General features: G+C 34.3%; 2 protein-coding genes across 4 annotated transcripts in view; one reads left to right on the plus strand and one right to left on the minus strand.

Annotated features, from left to right (window-relative positions):
- LOC129247325 (uncharacterized) overlaps nucleotides 1-23691 on the plus strand; it is a 242798-nt gene that overhangs the window by 173013 nt on the left and 46094 nt on the right. For all 3 annotated transcript variants that reach the window (XM_054886411.1, XM_054886413.1, XM_054886412.1), the window contains one exon: nucleotides 1339-1371. In XM_054886411.1, the coding sequence (XP_054742386.1) occupies nucleotides 1369-1371 (3 nt within the window). In that variant the 5' untranslated portion in view covers nucleotides 1339-1368. The remainder of the gene's footprint in view (nucleotides 1-1338; nucleotides 1372-23691) is intronic.
- Nucleotides 14200-23174, minus strand: LOC129247324 (probable cytochrome P450 310a1). The gene is made up of 6 exons (XM_054886410.1): nucleotides 22488-23174; nucleotides 19262-19384; nucleotides 18904-19094; nucleotides 18552-18803; nucleotides 18156-18404; nucleotides 14200-14504 (listed from the first exon to the last, which is right to left on the minus strand). Exons 1-6 carry the CDS (start codon nucleotides 22970-22972, stop codon nucleotides 14326-14328), a joined length of 1479 nt encoding a protein of 492 aa, XP_054742385.1. The 5' UTR covers nucleotides 22973-23174; the 3' UTR covers nucleotides 14200-14325.

Below are 23691 nucleotides of genomic sequence, written 5' to 3' on the forward strand. Positions count from 1 at the left end.
TTTTCTAGACAATTTTTGAACATTTTTTATGGGTTTTTTTACTTTAATTTTTAAAATATAAAATATAGAATTGTTTTACTACCTTTTCTAATACAAATATAACAAGGACCAAAATATTTGCCATATCTGTATTCCAGATGCAGCAGATAAGATTGTCATAAAACCACTTCTTCATCAAATAAAAAAATAAAATATACAGCCAGTCTCTTCTACATCACCGAAACAACAACAACTATCACTACGTACCTGCTTCAGTCAGTAAATATTTGAAGAAAAAAGGTAATGTAGCTGCAAGTTACACATAAGAACTAGTCCTAAACTAGCCCCAAACTGGTCCCAAACTGGTTCAAAATCAATACATGTGACAATTTCCACAGAAAAGAAAAGAACAGAAGTGCATAGTTCAAAGTATTAGTTAGAGATCGCAAGCGGACCGATATTGACCCAAAATTGACTCGTTGAGAGCCAATGCAACTAACTACCTGGTACGCACACTTCTACATTCAGGTCTAATAACGTAAGCCCACACACAAATACATTTGTATGTGTGTTGCTGCTTACACGAGCTGTTCATTTCAATATTTAATTAAGTTACTGCTATATTGGGAATAGTACTTGGAAATGCAGTTATTTTAAGGACATTGCTTTGATTTGTGAGCTCAAGAGTTTGTGGCTGTGTGCCTCATACATATGAATGCTTTGGAAAATTACTAAATTAGTAGCTAAAAGTACTGCCAAATAAATGTCGCTAAGTTAAGTTCTACTTACTTTTGATACTTAAAGCGCTGTTTCGAACGTTGAATGTTTTCGTAAATGTATGAATCTGTACATATTCATATGTGTGAGTGTGCATGAATCCCTGTAATTGCGCCTCTATTTCACCATATGTACACGAACATACATACGCACGTGTGGGCTTGTAATACCGAATGCGGTTTTTTTTTTTGAAAGGCGTAAACTCGGTGTAACATAACTTCCCAAATGTTGCTAGGTACTTGTTGTTGTACTTGCATGTATGTATGCAGAACACTTTGGAGTGTATTTATACATCGAAAAGTTTTGGGTCAAACATTTTTTAATGTTTCATGTTGCGCCAATTTGGTTGCTAATTTGCTAATGCCTTGTTGAAGTTAATTAATAAAAATGGCACAAGGGGCTTATAAAACAATATACTGATAATAGATATGTATATATAATATACAAATATACATATATACATATATACATTTTTTCAAATACATCTACAATTATACGCTATGTGTAAATAAATTCATATACTAGTACATTTGTGAAATAAATATTTATACTGATCAAAAATTTTACTCCATTTCATTGCAGGAATAATTAAAAGTCGCCTAAAGTAGCAAAATGGTAAGTAAAATTTAAAGTTCGTCATAACAGATTTAGTTAAATATTTATTAGGTGCGCAACTATATTCCCGCTGTTTGTCAATAGATGCCGCCAGCAGTGTGTGTTAGTCGATTCTAACATAACCTAAACGTCATAAACCAAGCTTAGACATATGGCAAACAAACTGCTTCGACACATTAGATTTTGTTTTGGTATCATATACTTTTATATATATATATATATATATATATATATATATATATATATATATATATATATATATATAATTGGCGCGTATACCCTTTTTGGGTGTTTGGCCGAGCTCCTCCTTCTATTTGTGGTGTGCGTCTTGATGTTGTTCCACAAATGGAAGGACCTACAGTTTTAAGCCGACTCCGAACGGCAGATATTTTAATGAGGAGCTTTTTCATGGCAGAAATACACTCGGAGGTTTGCCATTGCCTGCCGAGGGGCGACCGCTATTAGAAAAATGTTTTTCTTAATTTTGGTGTTTCACTGAGATTCATCATATTGGTGAATTGGAGGCATTGCTCAATGAGGATCCGTGTCAAACGCAAGAAGAGCTTGCTCCACTATTAGGAGTTACCCGCCAATCTATTCCCAAGCGATTGTAAAACCAAGGGATGTTGAACGTCGTTTTTCGCCTGTGAACAACTGCTCCAGCGGCAAAAAAGGAAGGGCTTTCTTCATCGCATCGTGACGGGTGATGAAAAATGGATTCATTACAGTAATCCAAAGAAAAGAAAGTCATGAGGACTGCCCGGTCATGCTTGTACGTCGTCGCCTCGGCCGAATATTCACGATGCGCAGGTTATGTTATGTATTTGGTGGGACCAAGTTGGTCCTGGATTCTGCAGCATAGCAATGCTGGGCCTCACGTGGCCAAACCCGTTAAAACCTACCTGGAAACACTGAAATGGGAAATCCTACCCCACCCGCCATATTATCCAGATATTGTGCCGTCCGATTATCACCTGTTCCGATCGATGGCACATGGCCAGCAGTTCTACTCATATGAAGACATCAAAAAATGGCTTGATCCGTGGATAGCCTCAAAAGATCAACAGCTTTAACGCGACGGTATACGAGATCTACCAGAAAGATGGGAAAAAGTAGTAGCCAGCGATGGGCAATACTTTGAATGATTCATTTGTGACCATTCTTTCAGAATAAAGTTGTATTTTCATCAAAAAAAAAAACAGCGAGAACTTAGTTGCACACCTAATATAAGAAAGGATTAGCTCCAAAAAAAAAAAAAAAAAAATTATAAATATAAAAATAGGCTGTTGAGCAGACGACTTTTTTAAATTCGCGAGTGTTGAGTTTGTCTTGCCAAAGCTCCGCTTTCAAAAATACAACTCTAAATATTTCAGTCAAAACGCAAGAATCATTTCGTGTTTATAAAGAATTTCATTATTATGGCTGCCTAGACCCTATTTTAAGATTACAATCCGATTCGTCCAACTTTATACCACTTTTTCCAGTAAAACCGCGCCGAAAATTGTTAGCGAACTTAGCAGCTTAGGTATATATTTGATCCTTTTATTTCTGTATGGAATATAGACCTCAACAAATTGTTTCCATTGGTCCTGATTTCGCGCCAGTATTTTAGCTTCACTCCATGTTTTGTTCGTATTTTCCATCTCCGTCTCAATAATCCTTTTCCCAGTGTTTCCTTTGCGGCGACTGCCCTGCTGCTTCCATTCAACTGAAGTCCTGGTGACGTTGCTATTAGGTCGGCGTAATGTGGGGCTAAGCTAGTTCCTATCCGTTTGGTAATTTTCTTCTTCTGATTTTTGGCTTGCCAGAGCAAAGTGTTTTGATTGGTACTCGGCGCATGATTTTACGCAGCCAGCGGCTAAGAAAAGTTTGAAGTGCTTGCGCATCTTTTTGCGGCTGAATCCACGTTTCGCACGCGTAAAGGGGAATCGACTTTACGTTAGACTCAAATATCCGCGTCTGGTATCCCTAGATACCTGTTGCGAGCGCCATATGGAGCGAAGTTTGCTGAATACTGTTTGTGCTTTCTATATGCGTTCTTTAAAGTCTGCAATGGATCCCCCCTTCGTCACAATAACAGTGCCGAAGTAAATAAAGGAGTTTACTTCTTCGATCGGAGATCCGTTTAGGGTGAAGTTGCATCAGTATGATTATGCAGTGGTAAGCAGATATCATCTGCGTAGTCTAAATCTTCTAGGCGATCTGCTAGACTTGATCGAATACCTCTCTTCATTTGAGTGGTGATGTCAGTAGCACATCAACGTACGCCTTTGCCAGTTCGGATTTTTTCGCTGCGTGACAAAAAACATGCTAAAATATGTTTCAGATTGTCCTGCTTATCTGCTTTCCCCAGGCACTAGACAAAAAGTAGCGGCCTGAGGCCATTCAGTCAGTAATATCGTGGTACCTTCTCGCTGAGGCTATTTGGAAATCATACGAAAAGTATTCATGTAGCGAGCCAAAAAGTCGCGATTGACTATTGATCGATATACATCAACATCAAATCAATGAATATCAAATGGATTATAAGATCTTATGACATCATAGCATTAAATCTAGGATTTATTATTTAAATCAATCTAAAAAAATGAATATCACAACCGTTTTTCTTATAGTCTGCACCTCTTTGATAGGTATGAGCGCAGACTGTAGCATTTTTGAATTGGATTTGTTGATATATATAAAATATTTGATATGATGTTCAGATCATGTCATGAGATCATATGATGAAGTCACATGATGCGTTCATATGATGAAATCACAAGCTGGGACTAAACGATGAGATCAAATGATGGGATCATATGACGTTATCTAATGATGCGCCCATATAATGGGACCATTTGATGAAGTGATATAAAAAGATCATTTGATCAGATCTAAATCACATTTTAAGACAAGTTCAATTTCATCAAAACCTTTCTCATCAAATTCTTCATCGAAATTATCAAAATCTTTCTCATTTGATTTAATCTGAAAAAATCGCTTTTGTCTTTATTAAATATTACTTCATTACAGGTTTTCACAGTTAAAAAAAGTCTCTGCGGCCTTTATTATATAAAGGAAAAATTTCGGATAATAAATGTTGTAGAAAAATTGTAATTTGAAACATTTGCAAAGATCTTATATTTTGGAAAAGTCATTTGGATTCCCCTTTGAGTTTGATATTCTCCGCAACATATACAAAACCTTTAAGAGATTAAGGATTTAGATTTTCCCTGTAACATTTATTCACGCAACAAATAAGGATATAGAATTATCCCCTCAACGTTTTAAGCGCACTTTCCAGCTTACTTTATGAACTCATTTTCAGGGCAGTCGGTTCAACGTTACTCGATTCCGCAACCCGGAATTATATCCGGCGAAGGACTGTGACAGTAGCGGACACTGCAGTATTTCCCTTACATATATTGGGAATATTTATGCTACTGCAACAACAACAACTCCTTTCTTTTGTTTTATATGTACTCTGCTATAACTCATCGGCAAGTCATCCAGTTGTCCCAAAGACAACTTCATTCAAATTCGTAAATTTGTTGCTTAGCTTCTGCTTCCAGATTATGTAAAGAGCTAATCAGTACCAAGTTGCTATGGCAGTTTTGTTGTACATACTTCTCCTGCAGATTTTCTTTCCGTTTCAGCGTGCCCCCCGGGCACTCGTTTGCAAACTCCCTAAAATTTATCAATTCCATTCAATTTTAAAGGTTCACTTTGCTCTTGATGACCAATAAGGCACGCACGTACGGACCACCGCACCGGAGCTGGTTGGCATTGTTTGATTACATGAATGCTTGCAGTTCATGGTTTGCAGGAATATGTAAATGATGCTAAGTAAAACTGCTACTGACAATTGTAGCCACGGCGAAGGGATCTTTAGTGAATGCTGCAACGATACAAAAGCCATGGATGCACGTTGGCCATGGATGCACAGGTGGACACAAACCGCAATTTATGCAATCAAACTTATATTTGTGTGAATGCGTGTACATTAGGGCTACTTAGGAGTCGTTAAAGGAAGTTAGGGATTTTTTTTTCAATTTTTGAAACTTATTTCAAGTGCTTATGAAAATTTAATATTGTGGTCAGAGTTGTGTCTTGAGTTCAATGGAAAAGCGTGGCTCAAAAATTCTAAAAAATTTAATTAATTGCCTACACTGAATTAAAATATGGATACCAATAGAATACGGCCGCCATGGCGGAATGCTTTGGTGCGTGACTTCCATACGGAACTGCATAGGCTCGAACCTCAGTGTGCTTGATACAAGGCGGACTCCCGCTGTAGCCGCCACTAACCTGTGGTCAGACACTACTAGGTGGATATTTTTTAGATTAGGTGCTCCCCATCGACCTTATCCACCAGTAGCTACGTTAGCGCCTGCATCGCTCTTAGGATCGTTGTACTTACTAGAACCTCCTCTTTGCGGCAAGATAACAATACCTCGAGGAGGTCCATAAAGAACCATATAATTTTGTCTTAGCTAACCAAACTGAACTTAGCCTGGATTTATTTTAATTTCGTTGTCTGTGATTTAAATTTTGTATATAATTTGTTTTTAAACTAAAATTAGCTCAAGTAAAATATGATAATAGAAAGTGGTTCGTAGAACGACGCAAAATTAGTTGAGTTTTCATATCCTGTCGTAAACCTTACGAGGCACCCTAATGTGCGTTGAAACCCATTTTGTGCTGCTACTTCAGCTGTGCCATGTTTCATGCCCATTGCACAAAAATCACTTATACTGTTTAAATGTCACAATCACAAAAAAATCAAAGGCTAGTTGCTCGAATAAAAAACAACAACATCCGCCGTGGTTTGATAGCGCAAATTTAAATAACTGTATAACAACAGCATCGAGGCAATAAATCAGACGAGAGGTGAAAAATCGCTTGGGATTAAGTGAAAACTTTTCATTGTTGATAGTGCGTGAGCATTTGTGTGTATGTGTGTGTGAACATATGTATGCACATTTCTGCACGCGTGACATATCTGCAAGTTTAAAATAATGAAAAGTAAATATGAAATGAAAATGTTAAAAATTTAAAATAGCTGCAGCTAATACATACACATACTCATACACAAATACACATATATGTGTATACAATTTCATGTCCAATATACCCAACAAGAAATGAAGTTATTCATATTAGCGATTTCATGTCAAGTGATGCAAGTATTTTGGGTATTGTAGTAAATTTTTCTGAAAATTGATTTATTTTTAGACTAGGAAAGGACTAAGGAATAAACTGAAAAAAATTCGAAAAACAATTTTATATTTTTGAGATTTCTTTAATGTGGAAAATTTTGGAATGGAGTTTTTTCAAGTGAAATATCTTCGATTCTTTTAAAATTTTTACAAATAGCTTTTTAATTTAAAAAAATTTTTTTTTTGAAACATTTAAAAAACAAATTTTGTTTTGTTCAAAATTTTTTTGACTGTTTTTCATTTACGTACGTATGTTCTAAAAAATTTAAAAATTAAAAAAAAGTTTTTAGAAAAAAATTTCATCAAATTTTTTTGCAAAAATTTCAGGAAAATAAAAATTTTTTTGGAAAAAAATTTAAAATTAAAAAAATTTCTTCGAAAAAATGTTAAATAAAAAAATTTTTTTGGAAAGAATTTAAACTTAAAAAGGGTTTGTTTTAGAAACAAATATAAAAACGTTTGTTTGTGAAACATAAAATAAAATGAAATGAAATTATTCGTATAATATCTGAGCGATTTCATGTCAAGTGATGCAAGTATTTTGGGCATAGTTTTCAATTTTACTTATATTTAAAGGCTGAGTATAGTAAGAAGTGAACTGGAAAAATTTCCAATTGAAAAAAAAAAAAATTGTTTTTATTTGTTTTTCATTTCTTAAGATAAAATGTATAAAAAAATTAGAAAAATTAAATTTATGGTTTTTTTAACTCTTTTGAAAATCTTGGTAAGGAGTTTTTATGTGAAATATCGTAATGTTTTTTAATTTTTTAAGACGAATCGTATTTAAAATCAAAATTTTTTAAAATTAAATTTTTTTGTTGAAAATTTTTCAAAAAATATTTTTTATCTGTTTTTCATTTCTTAAGATAAAATGTATTGAAAGATAAACCCTATTTACTAAAAATTTTATTTTGGCAGAGGGAGCGAGTAATACTTTATATTGAAATTATAAATTTTTTTTTTTAATTATTTTTATTAGTTATTAAAAATTCGTATATCCAGATGCAAATAATAGCTTTAGTGCCACCTGCCAGGGCTTGCGGCCATTATTAAATACGATCACTTTATAACGAACCCCTTCCTACAGGGTATTGTATGTGCGCATGTGTGTTTGCAGCATTTGTTTTACAAGTCCACATGAACCATCCGTGTCCCATAGTACCCACACACACACACACACACATGCTGCTATTGACAACTCGGCTCTTTGTTTGCATGGAAAAGTGATGAATAACAAAAGCAACAATAACAATAACAACGAGAGTGCACTTGCGCAGCGATTGTTGCGATTTTCCGCTTATTTTTAATTCACGAACGCCATCAACATCATTTCAATTTGCACATCAAAACTTACCAACTCCGCAACTTCACCACTTGGCCATTTTGCGTGCGGTGCAGCGCTTTTTTAAATGGGAATTCGAGTACAATGCAAAATGGTAATAATAAAAAAAGAAAATACTTTAAAACCTTTTGACCCAATTAAAACAGTTGCTCGAGCTTTGGGAACAAGCCGCCGACGCGCTCTGCGAATTCAGTTGAATGGCGTTGCAGCAATTACCACAGCTCAGCATAGCGCAGATGTGAAAATTGTGGCTGCAGCTATGAAAACAAAACGCATTATTAACGTGGGCGTGCATGTATGTGTGCTGTGTTCTTATTGTCACTGTTGTTGCTGCAATGCACCAGTAAAAATAAAAGAAATAATAAAAAAATATGGCATCACTTGTTTGCTTGCACAAAAGCGCAGCCATTGAAATTGCCACTGTCAATGGGAATTATATGCAGTTGCTTTAGATGCACCTTTTCTCCTTCTTTTGTTTTCACTACGTAAGTACTTTTTTGCTTTTCTTTTTGCCTTTTAACATTCATTAGTATTATTTAAATTCTTGACTGTTTCGCGTAAAACAAACACAACCCATTGGTGGTGGGGAATCGCTTCAGCAGCAGCTGAAAGTTGTAAATGTGGCGAAAAATTGGCGGTTGCTGCAGACTGCAGAGATGCTCGATATATACAAATACATTTTTTTTCTTAATTAATTAATATTTTCGTTCAATGTTTTGCTGTAGCGGAAGCGTCAAAACAAATGTAGGAGATTGTTTACTTTAAACATCAATTATTAAGCGGAGCCGTAGTTCCATTAAGCTGATTAACTGGAAAAATTATGGAGAACGACCACAAAGCGCAAAAACGATATGGAAGAACTGGAACAGTGCAATTTTTTTCTGAAATAATTTTAAGGGAAGCGTATCGCTGCATAGAAGCTAAATTTTATTAATTTTTAAAGTTTTAGAGAAAAGGAATAGAGTGAGCTCAAAAAAAAAACAGGACAACAAATATTTTAGAGTAGATTAGTTTAGTTTAAGTGGGATTCTTCTTCCTATTTGGCCACGTTTGTCAGTTGGTGGTGAGACCAAAAGCTTCTACAAATTACCTTTTCCTTTACAAAGTTCAGTCTCGTGTCAAATAAAGACAGGTTCTTCACCTGGTCCTTCCATTGTGTTCATGAGCATCCTTACTTTCCTTTTGGGTGTGCCATTGTTGCAGAAGCCATGTTCTACGCAGAGCAAATGGGGACTTAACAAGGGCCACCATTGACTAGAACCTCCAAGGAAGCCGTAGACGTAGAGGACCGGCGAATACCTGGAGACGGCTGCTGGAGTCAGAAACCCGCACCGTGCAGTCTAGCTGGAATGAAGTCAAGAGGCTGGCGCAAAACATATCTGAATGGAAAAAATTCGTTTTGGCCTTATGTTCTACGTTGAAACTCTATGAATTTATGATGGTGATGATGACTGATGCAGAGTCCTGAGATCCTTGGATCTATACGTGCGACATGTCCGATGCAATGTAATCGATGTATTTTTATGCGTTTTATGTACTTTTTATTTCTAATCGAAAACAGTTTATCATTCCAGGCATCAATGCGCCCAGTTAAGAATCACAACAAAATGCTCAGCAAGCAGTTTCTCCTAGGGTGCTATCGCAGCTATCACTCTTACAGACATTTGCTTGAGCCAGAGCCACCTCCTAGGCATCTCTTCAACTACACTGACGATATCCCAGACGAAACACATTTACAACTACTGGACCGAACAGTATACAGACAAACATTAAACGACATTCATTGGGAGATCCTTACCACCTTCCTAAACTCCCGAAACCTAAATGACGTAATCGGAGTCCAAACACCACCTATTGCAGGCGAAGAATTATGGCCCAATTGTGTTCTGGATAATGCAGCAAGTTCATCTGCTACCTATGCAGAATCGACGCCGACATACCCAATATATGTTCGGCATGTAAAGGCACACCGTACTACACTAACCAACTATTCACATGCCCCATCAAACCCATCAAACCCACTCACCTAACGTCCCTCTCCCTCTGGATCCAACTTGTCGAAACAGCATATTTTCGGCGTTTATCGTTCGATTTGTTAGACGAAGACGACCAGTGACTATACCGGACTGAGAGGGTTTAGTAAGCTGCTACAACAACAACAAGAACTATTGAGCTTGCATATAATATTTTTCTCAAATGCTTATCTTTGTTTCGTGCATCTGTGAAAGTCCACGTAATTGGGGAAAGTTTTTGACTTCCATTCTTGTGCAAGGGTGCAGAAACAAATCATATGCTCATGGTCCAACCAGCTCCAAACCTTCGACTGATCTCAGATGGTTAGCCTCTGGGTAACGATTAAATATACATTTGGAAGCGAACTAAGTGAGAATTTTTTAAAAATTTGCAACTACGAAGCATTTCCAGCAAAAGGTGATGCTCTGTGCCGAAAAATACAAATGAAAATACAAAAAATGCTTCGGATCCTTTACCTTAGAATAGATTAGTTAAGTAGTAGGAAAGTGAGAAAATCTATCTCGTCACTGCGGCCAGCATCGATCTATTGTAAGATCTATTCGGTCCACGTATTCTGATCCACGTATCCTTAATGTATCGCGTTAAATCCGCAGCCGATATTCCATTGACTTCATATGGCTCCAGTTATGATAAAGCAAGGTCTGAACAGGTCTGCATATCGACTCAATAAGAGCTCTGCTATTTGTTATTATTTGTCAGACAAGTTTATGTGACTCCAATTATGATTCATCTAGAAATCAAAGTCCGTGCTTGATAAATGATTCACAGTGCTGCACTAAGATTTATGCTATTTGCCACTCTATGTCACACAACCTGCACTGAATAAAATTTACTACACCTAAATTATAGCAAAAGCTTCAGTTCTCTTTAGTGAGCAGTAAAAGGGTCTGGCACTACTTTGGTAGCGTGCATAATAAGATTAAGGAGTATTTTCGATCTTCTGGCTGATGTTTTCAGAATCAAAGCTTTTCTATTGCTTGCAGTATACACCCAAAAATATGACGTCACTCACAATTCTGTATGATTATTTTTTTTTGTTTTCCTTGTTCACTTCTCTTGGGAGCATAGGACCTCGACAAGACTCAGTCTTGCGTTGGTTTCGTTAATCTGTTTTTGATTTCTGACAAGAGCGACATCTGTGTCTCACATTTTTCTGACAGGAGGAGCGCACAGCCCGCTTCTTCTTGCTGGCGCCACTGATGCATTATGTAACTGTGTGTTTTTCTTTATTTTTTTGCTTGTTTTAGCAGCTACCATGCAAATAATGCGCAGACTATTGTGCGGGAGTAAGGATGCAAAGGAAAGTTTTTGGGGTTGAGGAATGGATTTGGTGGAATTTTTTGTTTTTCTTTGTTTAGAAACAGGGAAAGTAGATAAATGTGGAACCTCTGGGATGGCTGGCTAGTGCACTTATGCTAGACTACCGAGGCCGCATTCTGTATGATATATAGGACCTTTATTGCCTAGGTTGTGTTAGTGCTAACCTGCTAACGCTGCTCGTAGGTGCGATATCTATTAGTAGTTGAAGACACACTAACCATACAGACAATTTTTTCTGCTTTCAGGAGCAGCTCGACTGCCTTCTTTTTTAAGTGTATTTATATGCTTTTGTTAGTTGGGCCGGTGTTTGCATTCTGCCACAAGTATAACTCTACAGAGTTGTCTTGCCTAGTGCAGGTGAATAGGAGCCTGCCAGGTTGTATACTATATATCCTTGCTCTGACGTAATGTCGGGTCTTTGAGTCATGGTTATAACGTATATGACTACCACTTCGCAATTTAGGCCTTTCTTTGTCCCAATTGAACCTACATGAGAAGGCGGCATTCAAATTGTGTGAGGTATTTACCTTGCTCCGCAATGCTCATACCTATGAAGTCGTTTCACTTAGTCTAATACTGAATGTGAATGGTTGCATTAGCTTCTTACACCTGCATTTTCTATTGAAATGAATCCTGTGGAAAAAGCAGTACTTTCTTATTCACTGCGGATATATATGTACTTATAATATTTCAATTTATTATACCACCAATTTTCAATAAAAGCGTCAAGTGTACACTCAACTTAAAACAGACTGTATTGGTAGGACATTCAAGATGTGGATATTTTTATGGCGAGTGTCATATTTCGTATTTTTGCGGCTTGCTGTAACCACAACAATTTTAATTATTTATTTTTGTATTGTAACTCAACAAAATAATTAACTTTTTCAAGTACCTGATGAGAGCTCTTGAAATTAGCAATTGCAGCGCACACACCGAGCACAAATTATGTATACTTATAATATATAAATATAATACAAAAATCACTACAAAAAGTAAATTTGTGCATAAAAATAGATATTTTTCCTCAAGTATGCATGCATTTGTGAACAACAAAATTAATTTTTAATATGCATAAGTGCCACTCAGTTGAACACTGAATCCATATGCACGATTTTACATGAAACACTTATGCATTGCTCATTGCACAGCATTATTGTACTGGTAAACTAAGGCCCATAGAAGGCAGGAGGCTGGTAAGCAGTGACTTCATTTCAAACTCATTTTATTTGTGTATCCCCTTCTGCAATAGTAGCTCCATTTATGATGAAATGAAGAGCAACATTTTTTACAAAAAATATACCAGTTAATGTTAATTTCTATCATAGTTAACTCGCCTCAAGTGATCCCAATGATTTATTCTAAGAAATGTTTAAGAAAAAAATTAAATTCTTTTCCCAAAAAAAACTGTTTTTGAAGTATATTTTATCATAGAGAATTAAAAACTATATAAGAATGTTAAAACGAATCGAAATGATTCCAAAAAATATTTAAGAAAAAATCAATTTTAAGAAAAAAAAATGTGCCAAAAACAAATCTCACAAAAAAAAATTTCAAAAAATTTAAAAATAATGGGGAAAAAATTGTTTAAGTTAAAGCATTAAAGAAAATATATAAATATAAAAGTGTTAAAACGAACCAAAACGATTTATTCCGAAACATATTTAAGAAAAAAATAATTTGAAGAAAAAAATTTGCTTCAAAAAAATGTTTTTTAAAAAATTTCCAAAAAAAATTTTTTCAAAGCACAATTTTCCAAAAGAAAAATAAAAATAAAAAAAAAAAAATTTCCAAAACAAAATTTCTAAAAAAAGTTCAAAAAAATAAAAGATACATTTTTTTTTAATGTAAAGAATTAAAAATATATATATATATAAATGTTAAAACGTACCAAAGATACGTGAGTTTAAAATAACTGTGCATTAAAATTTTCTACAGCGAAAAAAAAATTCCAAAACAATATTTCTAAAATAAGTTCAAAAAAATTTTATTTCGAAAAATTTAAAGATAATATGATAGAAAAAAATATTTTAAGTATAGAGAATGAAAAAGAAATATATAAAAATGTCAAAAAGAACCAAAGATAAAAATAAAAATAAATAGTTTATATCCCCTTGCAAAAAACAAAAAATCGTTTTTGTTGACCTCTCTTATTACCGCATGCAATTGTGTGCACTTTTTTGTGCCAACTCCAGTTACACAGCTACACATTACAAGACAATAGCACTACTTAAAGGTAGAACGCTTCGTTTGGGTCACACGTCCTGCTTTTCGAATTGCTTGCGGCAAGTACCTAAACAACGCACTAACACACTCGCAAATTGCTGAAAGGAAAAAAAAGAATAGTATTTACAGCTAACTTCAATTTGTAATCTTCTGCCTTACCCGCTTTCCCTACAATGATATATCGCTACCTTAACCCTTTGCCTAACTAATTCCAGCTATAAATATATACATACATACATACATACATACATATTTATATTACAGCAAGCGCATGCAAATGACTCGGTTTTCACTCCTTCACTTGGCGCTCTGTACCTATGTCTCTATGTAGCTGACTTTTATTCAAGAGCATAAATTTGTGATTTTTATTTACAATGCCAACCGAAAGAGGCGAATGTGGAGACAACAACGCTAATTTATAGCGGTAGCAGTAACACGCGTGTAATTCAGGCAAATTAATTTGTATGCTCCTGTATAGGCCGACCCGTTCTTTTTTGTACGAAAGTCAAACACACCTACATACGTACATGCAGACATTCATTGCTTTTGGTTTAATGCTCATATCTCCCCCAAGTCGATAAAAGTGTGCTCTCTATATGTATGTATGTATGTGTTGCGGTACATTTTTCCGAATATCTTTGTATTTGTCTAATTGTTCGCCAAAATAACATTTTTATGGTTGAAGTGAAGCATACTTCTAGGCACTGGAAACAACGAAATTCCATTTAATAAATTCTTTCGTATACATATAAACATACATACATTCTTATAATTATAAAAAAGTAAATAAACATGTAAGGGAGCAATTCTATAATTAAAAGAGGCCAAATTTTACAAATGTGCGCTGGTTTTATATTTCTTCAGTCTAATTTTAAAGCCATCCTTGCTTTTGATAAACGCCACTGGGTTGTAGAGAATTTGTTCGTCCTTATTCACTGAATATTCCATGTCGTAGTTGTTGAGTAGTTTAGCGAGTGCCAGCTTGATAACCAAAGTGGCGAAATTGCGAGCTGCAAAAGGGGGAAAATAAGTTGAATTTTGGTATAGAAAAATGTTAATATGAAATAATAAAAAAAAAAAAAATATTTCGCAAAAAGAGCAAACTTCATTTACTGACAATAATAAAAAAACAAACAATAATAAAAAATAAACAAACAATTTCATAATAATTTTTTATAATAATAGATAAAATTAAATAGCTTAACATAATTACTTATAACACTTAAGAACTTGACTTAGAACAGTATTTGCAGTTACATTTAGGAAAATTAAATAAAAAATAATTTTATTTTTACTTTTTATATTTATATTTATATTTATATTTATATTTATATTTATATTTATATTTATATTTATATTTATATTTATATTTATATTTATATTTATATTTATATTTATATTTATATTTATATTTATATTTATATTTATATTTATATTTATATTTATATTTATATTTATATTTATATTTATATTTATATTTATATTTATATTTATATTTATATTTATATTTATATTTATATTTATATTTATATTTATATTTATATTTATATTTTTCTTATTATTTTATGTATATTTTAATTTGATATTTTTGTAATTTTTTTTTTATTCTCAGTTATTTGGAGAAATACATTTTTTATGTCAGCTTCTCTATAAACAATATGCGTTCATGCCAACATCTAAACAGTAACTGTCTTGTTTTATGCGGACATTGTTCATAAAGACAAGGGAAGAAAACAAATGTCCCGCTAGCCCTGTGCATAGTTCCGTTGCTGTTGGTGATCATGCGACTGCACCGTTGAGAGCTCTCAGTTTCTCACTAACTGTTGCTACTGGGTTTGTCTACATGGGCGTATCGACTTCATTATAAAGTGGGTGTGCTTATAGGGCGGTTAGACTTTTTTTAGATATATATGCAATCTTCAGCTTCTCATTTCCTTCTGATTTTCAGTCTAATATACTATATATACTCGTATATATAATAGGCGCTTACACGCTTGTATGGGTATTTGTTTTTCGGGACAGAAATTCACTCAGAGGTTTGCCATTGCCTGCCAAGTGGCGAGATTTATTAGAAACAACTTGCATGGACATTCGATGCAATGCACTTTCGCCTAATACCCTAAAGTATTATAACCGATGTTGCCATTTCGAATTTTTTTCTTATCAAAATAAATCAAAAAACATTGAGGTTCTTAGAGGTTTTCCATGATTGCTATGAAATTTATCTTTAAAAAGTTTTTCAATTTTTTTTTATTAAAAAAATTTGTATATGAAATTCTCATCCAATTTATAGCTGCCTGAGTTATAGGAAATAGTGAGAGAATTCATTCTATTGGATTGTTCGGAAAGTAGTAGTTTTTGTGGATATATCGAGCTTCGGGGTTAAATCCAGGCCTTTCAGGTGGTCATGAACAGTTGAATTCGATAAATTTAACCTCTTACCGCTCTCACGTGTTGTTATTCGCCGGTTTGCATCAACTAATGCCTTTATCGCGTCTTTATCAGCTTTAACCGACCTTCCAGAACGTGGTTTATCTTCGACATTAAAATTGCCTAATCGAAATTTTGCAAACCAGTTCTGGCACTGGCGTATTGTCAACACATCTTTTCCATACACATCGGTTAAAATTTGGCTTGAGCAGCATTATTACCTTTTCTATGTATAGTAAAGGTGTAAAATATGACGAAAATGCTGCTTATTGCTCTCCATATTTAAAATGGCACCGACCAAAAATTACTGCGTAAAATTTATTGAACTTATTCACACACAAGCCTTGCTATATCTCCTGACAAAACATATAATGACAATGCGACTTAAGTATGAAGTTAGCTGTGAAAAATACAATCAAATCCTCTGTCGAAATTACTTTCCGAATAACCCAATAGTTATGCTGTCTCTGCGCCATCCATCCATGCAACAGATAACTCGGCTAAAATTCAATTATTGCAATACTTTACGTGCACTAGAATACCCAGTTCTTCTGTAAGACCTGTTATTCAAAACGAGTATAATAGCCAAATAAACACGCCCATCTTCTATAAAATGGTAATTTTGAAAATCCAAAAAAAAAAAATATATATATAATTTTTAATCAAATTTTTTAACAGAAGTCTGATCTTAGTAGTATACTGATCTTGTTAGTTCTAGACTCAGTTAGATAAAATTGACTTTTGAGGGCATAGTGTCCGTTGCAGTTGACGAACCCACGGAGTAATCTTAGCTTCGGAGTGTTACTATTTCAATTATTAGAGTGAATCAACTCTGGTAATTAATGGAGGATCTCTGACTGCTATTGCAAAGAGTTTGCTTATTGTGTCAGATGCTGAAAACTTCACTTTGAGTTCTGCCCTTTTCAAACTGCATAAAGAAGCAAAGCGAATGAGGCTGGTGATGAACCTGGAGAAGTAGTTTCCGCCATCAAAGAAACAGTCGGAGGCCACGGCTTCGTTGGCTGGGTCATGTCGCCTGAAGGGAAACAAACGCCCCGGCTCTGAAAGTATTCGATGCGGTACCAGCTGGTGGTAGTGGAGGAAGAGGAAGACCTCCTCTGCGTCGGAAAGATCAGGTGGAGTAGGACTTGTGTCTCTTTGTTAAACTCGGCCAAAATCGCGTAAGCGGTTATCGCGCCAATCGAGACGAAACACTTCAATGTGAGTTTGCAAGCAGTGTTTACAGCCTCTGCTTGTGCAAAAGTGAGGACCAATGCCACCATAATCAAATATTTTCCCTGTGCGAGTTTCACCTTCCACTTCTCTCTCATCATCCTGTGTCTCTCTTTCTGTTCTTTGGGATTTGAAAAGTACTGGCAGTCCTCATTCCGTGCCTCTCTTTCTGATATTTGGGATTTGAAAAGTACTGGCAGTCCTCATTCCGTGCCTCTCTTTCTGATATTTGGGAGTTAAAAAGTACTGGCAGTACTTAGCTGTCTCCCAGTTAATATTCAGCTTCGGTATGGGATGCAAATTAGCACCTGAGACGCAACCTAACTTGGGTCCCAAGTGCATTATGGAGCTGTACAGAGAATAATGAGTTGGTATACCCATGGACCATAACTGAGGATACCCCAATAACTAGATAGTATTCTCAGCTGTGATGCTTTTGTGAGTATAAAGTAATCAATTCAAACATGTAGGCTCACATTTTCTAGACACGGTATTTCAAGCCGGCGAAACTTTATTGACAGCCACTTGTTTGCTAGCCATGATTTCAATTAACTGCTGTTCGAATAATTTCACTCTTAACAGTGGGAGAGTTTTCCCTTGTTTTTTATGATATTGCAATGGACGGTTCGTTTACTCAAGTCACTCAAGTTTACTCTAAATGTTCTTTTTAAGGGCATCTATGGTTTCTGAGGCGCTTATCTTGCAAAGCGGTTACCTCACCTTCATCGAATTTGCGTAGCTATGCGTTTTTGATGGAAGACACATTATCTTATAATGAGATATAGTTAATAGATGCCGCTATAAACTTTTTACACAAAAAAATATACAAAATATTTTTTTTTTTTTTTTGACACACTCATTTCTCTTTCCAGCCCACGTTATCACTACGGAAAGTCATGCGAATCTTCTCACTAATTTCTTGATAAAGTTTGCACAATCTGCACTAAATAGGCGTGAGAAATTTAAGAGTATTGTTTCATTTTTCTGCATCTACTCACCCACACACACACCTGCGCCCAAGCCATAGCCCATGAAATTCTCCACCTCTGGGCCGCTCGTCACATTGTAAAATCGCTCCGGTCTAAAGTAGTCGGGATCTTTGAAATTTCGCTCGTCACGTTGCATTGCCATTACCGGCACCATTATTGTGCGTCCCTCGCTGATAACAGCACGACTGTTGGGTATTGGGAAATTTTTACGGCAAACGCGCTCGATGTACGGCACACTCGGGTATTTGCGCACAGTTTCTAGGCAAATGTTAATAAAAAGATTTTGAAAAAAAAGTAATTAACAATAAAAAAAAAAACTAACTAAATTGAATAAAATGCAAAAAATAATTTTTATATGTCTGTATGTATGAATATATGCGTTGACAATGTGTTCTTCGTCCATACCTTTTATGCAAGCGCCCAAATACTGGAGGCTATCAATATCCGCATAGGTCAATTTATTATCTGTATTATCTGCATTCTTTGTTGCTGCAGCCATGTTGCGTATTTCTTCACTTACTTTTCTATAAATGCTCGCTGATTGCAGAATTTCGTAAAGCGCTAAAGTGGCCGCTGAGGCGGTGGATTCGAAGCCGATATTGAGGAAACGTTCAGTGACTTTGGAGAGTTTCTTAATGGAGAGCAGCTTTTCACGTTCTATGAAATGGTGGGTGGCCAAAATTAGATTAATCAGCTTAGAAATCAAACTTCTACCTATTTTTTGTAGTTTTTTTATTTCTTTGAAAATTCCACTTACCAAATACATTTTCCACATGCCAATTTAATTTGCTATTATTTGTCAAGTCATTGCCATTTCTGAATTTTACCAATAGCTGCATAATATCCTTGCGTATGATGCCGCCATCCTCACGTCGTTCCACGCTGTCCTTGATAATGTCACGCAACCGATAGGTGAGCGATGACTTTTTCGGCAAGTGATTTAGTGTGCTGATAACATACATACATACATACAATGAAAAAAGGAGGCACATATTAGTTTCCAATAGCTACGGCCAAAATACGGACTGAATAACAACTCATTATCACATAACAATAATTGGTTTTTTTTCATGAAACTAAAAATAGTAAGTCAGACGGAAAAATTAATCACTCACTAGGAATTGATGCCGCGATTTCGTAGCGTGTTGTGTATGTAATTTTTGAAAACACTATCGTGTTGCTCGAATATATTGCTGTCTAGACCGTACAGCAGATTGGCGAAGACGTTGATGACGTAGCTGAAAAGGCAAGACGAAGATGTAAAATTTCACTGCTGAATAATATTATTTAGTAATTATTGTTTTAAAACAATTTTGCTATAGGTGATTAAAAACTTCTCTGTTGCGCTATTATACATTTAAAGCCGCTGAATACATTGGATGAGGGCATACTTTATGGCGATTAAAAGATTAAAATACACTTCAAAAAAAAGTTTTTTTGCTTAGCGAAGCGCGTTAGGTGTTACAGCATTCCAAGGTGGTGGCAAAAATAAAGAAAACGCTATAAATTTTTGAGTGCCCTTACGACCAATGAGAGAAGTCGCACTATGTAGGTGGCCAAAAAAACAGATTTTTGCTAGTTACAGATCAAATATGGTATCAGTTGTAACAACAAAGCGGTGATTAAGAAAATTTTATTTTTGTTAGGAAAATCGTCGTAAATGTTGATAAATCATGGAAATTGTCGAGTTGGATCGTCATGTGTGCACTTATTCCGTTTACCACACAATTTAAAGCAAATCAGTTTTTTAAGAAAATTTCGTTTTTTTTAATTTCAATTTTTTGTGAGGAGCTGGGTATAAGAGGAGCTGAGTGCTCGAACGGCCGCTAGACTGTCAGTGAAAAAGCGGATATCCTCTAGTGTATTCTCTTTTCTAAGAGAGTTTTCGCAGCATACCAGATAACGCATACTTCCGCTTGGAATACACTACAGTAGTCGGGTAATCTAAATGATAGATTGATGTGAGGGGAATTGGAAAAGATTCCAAATCCCACTTTGCCGTCTTGTTTTGAACCATCTGTATATATAATCAGAGGGCCATCGATTTCGGTAAGATTTGCCTTCCATTCTTCCCTAGTTGGGAGTGAACAGGAGAATAGCAAGGGTGGTGATGGAAGACTTACATGATAGTCTATGTCGGAAGAGATAACAGTGTTCCTGTTCAGTATGGCCGAATGAAAGATACTTATTCCATTTCGATATAGCATTCATGCGTGTCGCTGCTTTCGCTGCAATCGCTTTGCCAGCCCGATCGATAGGGAACAAGTGAAGCAACGTATTTAGAGCCTTAGTAGGTGTTGTACTTAAGCATCCTGTTAACAGGTGGCATCCTGTTCTTTGGACTCAATTAATTGTGGCTACTCTACACCATTTTTCGAGTGCTGTCCACCATACTTTACACATTTACTTATTTATTTATTATCTTTTTTTATTATTTTTTTTTTTAATTTTTATGATTTTGCTAATTTGTTATTTTTTTTATTTGAGTTTTGTTTGTTTTATTTATATATTTTTTAATTATATTTTATTTATTTATACATTTTTTAATTTATCGGTTTTTTATTTATTTTTTATTTAGATATTTCTTATTGATTTTTTTACTTATTTGTCATTAATTTTACATATTTTTTATTTATTTTTTGGTATTTATATATTTTTGGTTTATTAATTATTTTTTTATGTATTTTTTATTTATTAATTTTTTTTTATATATAATATTTATACAGTTTTTTATTTATAATTTTTTTATTTATTTATAAATTTTGTACAATATTTGTGTATTTCATATATTAATTTTTGTATTTTATTTATTATTATTTGTATTTTATTTATTTATAAATTTTTTTATTTATATGTTTTTTACTTATTTTTTATTTATTTATACATTTTGTAGAATTTATTTTATTCCTTATTAATTTTTTACTCACATTTCATTTATTTACATATTTTTTTATTTATTTAGTTTTTATTTATGTTTTTTTCATATATACATTTTAAATGTTTTTATGTATTAAATTTTTATTTACTATTTATTATTTATTAATTTTTTTATTATTGTTGTATTTATCTATACATTTTTAAATTTTTTTTATATTGATATTTTTTATTTGTTTTATTTATTATTTATTTTTCTCTTCATTTATATATTATTTATTTTTTATTTATTTATTGATTTTTTATGTATTTTTTATTTATAGATTTTGTTTATTTATATATTTTGTATATATTAGTTTCTTATTTAGTCATAGATTTTTTATTTATTTTGTATTTAAATTTTTAATTTTTTATTTATTTATAAATTTCTTCATTTATTTTTCATTTATATGTTTTTTATTTATTATTTTTTATTTATTGGTTATTTATTTATACTTTTTTTTGTTCGATCTTTATTTGTATAATTTTTATTTATTTATAAATTTTTTAATTAATTTTTATTCATTAATTTTTTATTAAGTTATGCATTTTTTAATTTTTATTTTTAGTTTATTTTTTGCTAATATATATTATTTGTTTACTTTTTATTTATTAGATATTTATTTATATATTTTTTTATTATAATATACAATACTATTTTTTGAGAAAATGTAACTTTTAAAATTTCAAACCGGAAAAATATTATTTATTTATTTCTTAAATTTCGATCTGCCGTTCGAAAGAGGGAAAAAATCAAGGTGCACACCACAAATAGGAAGAGGAGCTTGACCTAGCACTCAGCTAAAGGCTGTAAGCACCAATTATTCATATATAAAAGTTTAGGATCCAAAAAATACTATTCAATTGGTTCTGTATCAGATTTTTTTTAATTTTTCAATTTTCCATTTACCAGGCCTGCTTCGATGCTGTTCTCGCAGGTGCTCGCAGTTGTTTCTCTTTAAACTTCTTCCTTAAAACCGACTATAGAGATTACTAGCAGACACAAAAATAATGAACTAAAATTTATTATTTTAAAGAAATTAATTTTTTCTTAATTTTAAAAAAGATTTTCTTTCCGCTCAAGTTCCTAAAAGCAAAGCCTTTTAGAGTCAGATATATTTTGTTTTGTTTTGTTAAACACCACAGTCTTTTGGCGCATCCACCTAAAACACCGCCGGCTAGCTACAAAGTCACCTACATTTATTTATTTATTTTCTTTGAATATGCATGAATCTGATGAAACTACTTTGCGGGCAGTCAACTCTTTTTAATCTCACACATCCATGCATACATACATGCACGTGCATAGTATGCACGAATTTAAATTTTCTACGCGCAGCTTCGTTTGCGTATTTTGAATTATTCTCGCTCAACTAGTTTTGATTGTACAACTTCATTATCTTTGACCCTCTGTCAAGTAGTACTCACGTTCTCAAAACGATTTGCATATCCACATATTCACTTCCCACCGTAATCGCATCCAAGTGCTTCATCATATGATCGGTCACTTTTTCCACATTGCGAAACATTCCCTCTACACGTGTCGCACTGAAAATCGATGCCAACTTCTCTAGTAAATTAATTTTACGATAACCCTGCATATAATGCCAGCGTTTGTCATCGAAATGCCCATGCGGACTCTCGAGGATGGTGCGCGCCAAAGCCACATCGCGCACCAGCAGCGTTGGCCGAAAGAAAAAGTACACGCCATATACAGGACGTTCGCCGCCTGCCTTGTATGCTTCGTCGATGGCGTTCACATAATCAAATTCGCGTCGAAAAACCTGTTTCAAAAATTGCCAACGCAAACCGGTAAGCTCGGTTGGGAAGCCTTTACGTTTCCAATACGTATAGACGTGACGTATGTAGAGAAAGATGACCGAATAGACGAGGATCGGTATGAGAAGCCACATTTTCGTGTACTCGAGTTGGCAAAACTGGAAGCTGTGTCCGCTGCTGTTCTGCCTTTGGTCGCATAAATGTAGATGAAATGATGACTTTGCCGGTTCGAAGTCGAAGTTTATGCGTTGATGGCTACTGCGATTTGGTTTAAGCGCGCGCGCGCGATTGAGCGATCGTCGCTGACAAGATGGAAGTGCGGTGTTCACTGAACAATAAAACATCGCACTTTTGAACGACCAGTTTTTTCTTTTCTGCACTTCGACTATACGTGAGTACATACGCACATACATACATATTGTTACTAAAGTGTTCCTAGTTCTCTATATGTACATACATACAAGCATCTGTATGAACTAAAAGTCCAGTGCTTGCTATGACGCTGCTCCGAAATAGATTAGGGATATGTGTGTGTATATGAGTATATGCTGGCATAGGGCATACAACAACAATGATAAACTAAGTGAAACGGTATGTTTCAAAATACTGATAAGTGGTTTTGACAGCTCCATGCGGACATACATATGTGTGTATATATATGCCCTAATGTTAGCTCTTACGTGTATGTACATATGTATGTACTCGTCTTCACAGCGCGTTACGCCGGTCACAGGGCGGTTTGGCTGTTAGACCGATAGTCGGGCAATTATACCAATATGCGTACTGATTTATATTAACACGCACATATGCACATATACATACATATATAGGCTAGAAGACGTATTATTATCAG

The sequence above is a fragment of the Anastrepha obliqua genome, chromosome 5, assembly GCF_027943255.1.
Source record: "Anastrepha obliqua isolate idAnaObli1 chromosome 5, idAnaObli1_1.0, whole genome shotgun sequence".
In the NCBI taxonomy this organism is placed as follows: domain Eukaryota; kingdom Metazoa; phylum Arthropoda; class Insecta; order Diptera; family Tephritidae; genus Anastrepha; species Anastrepha obliqua.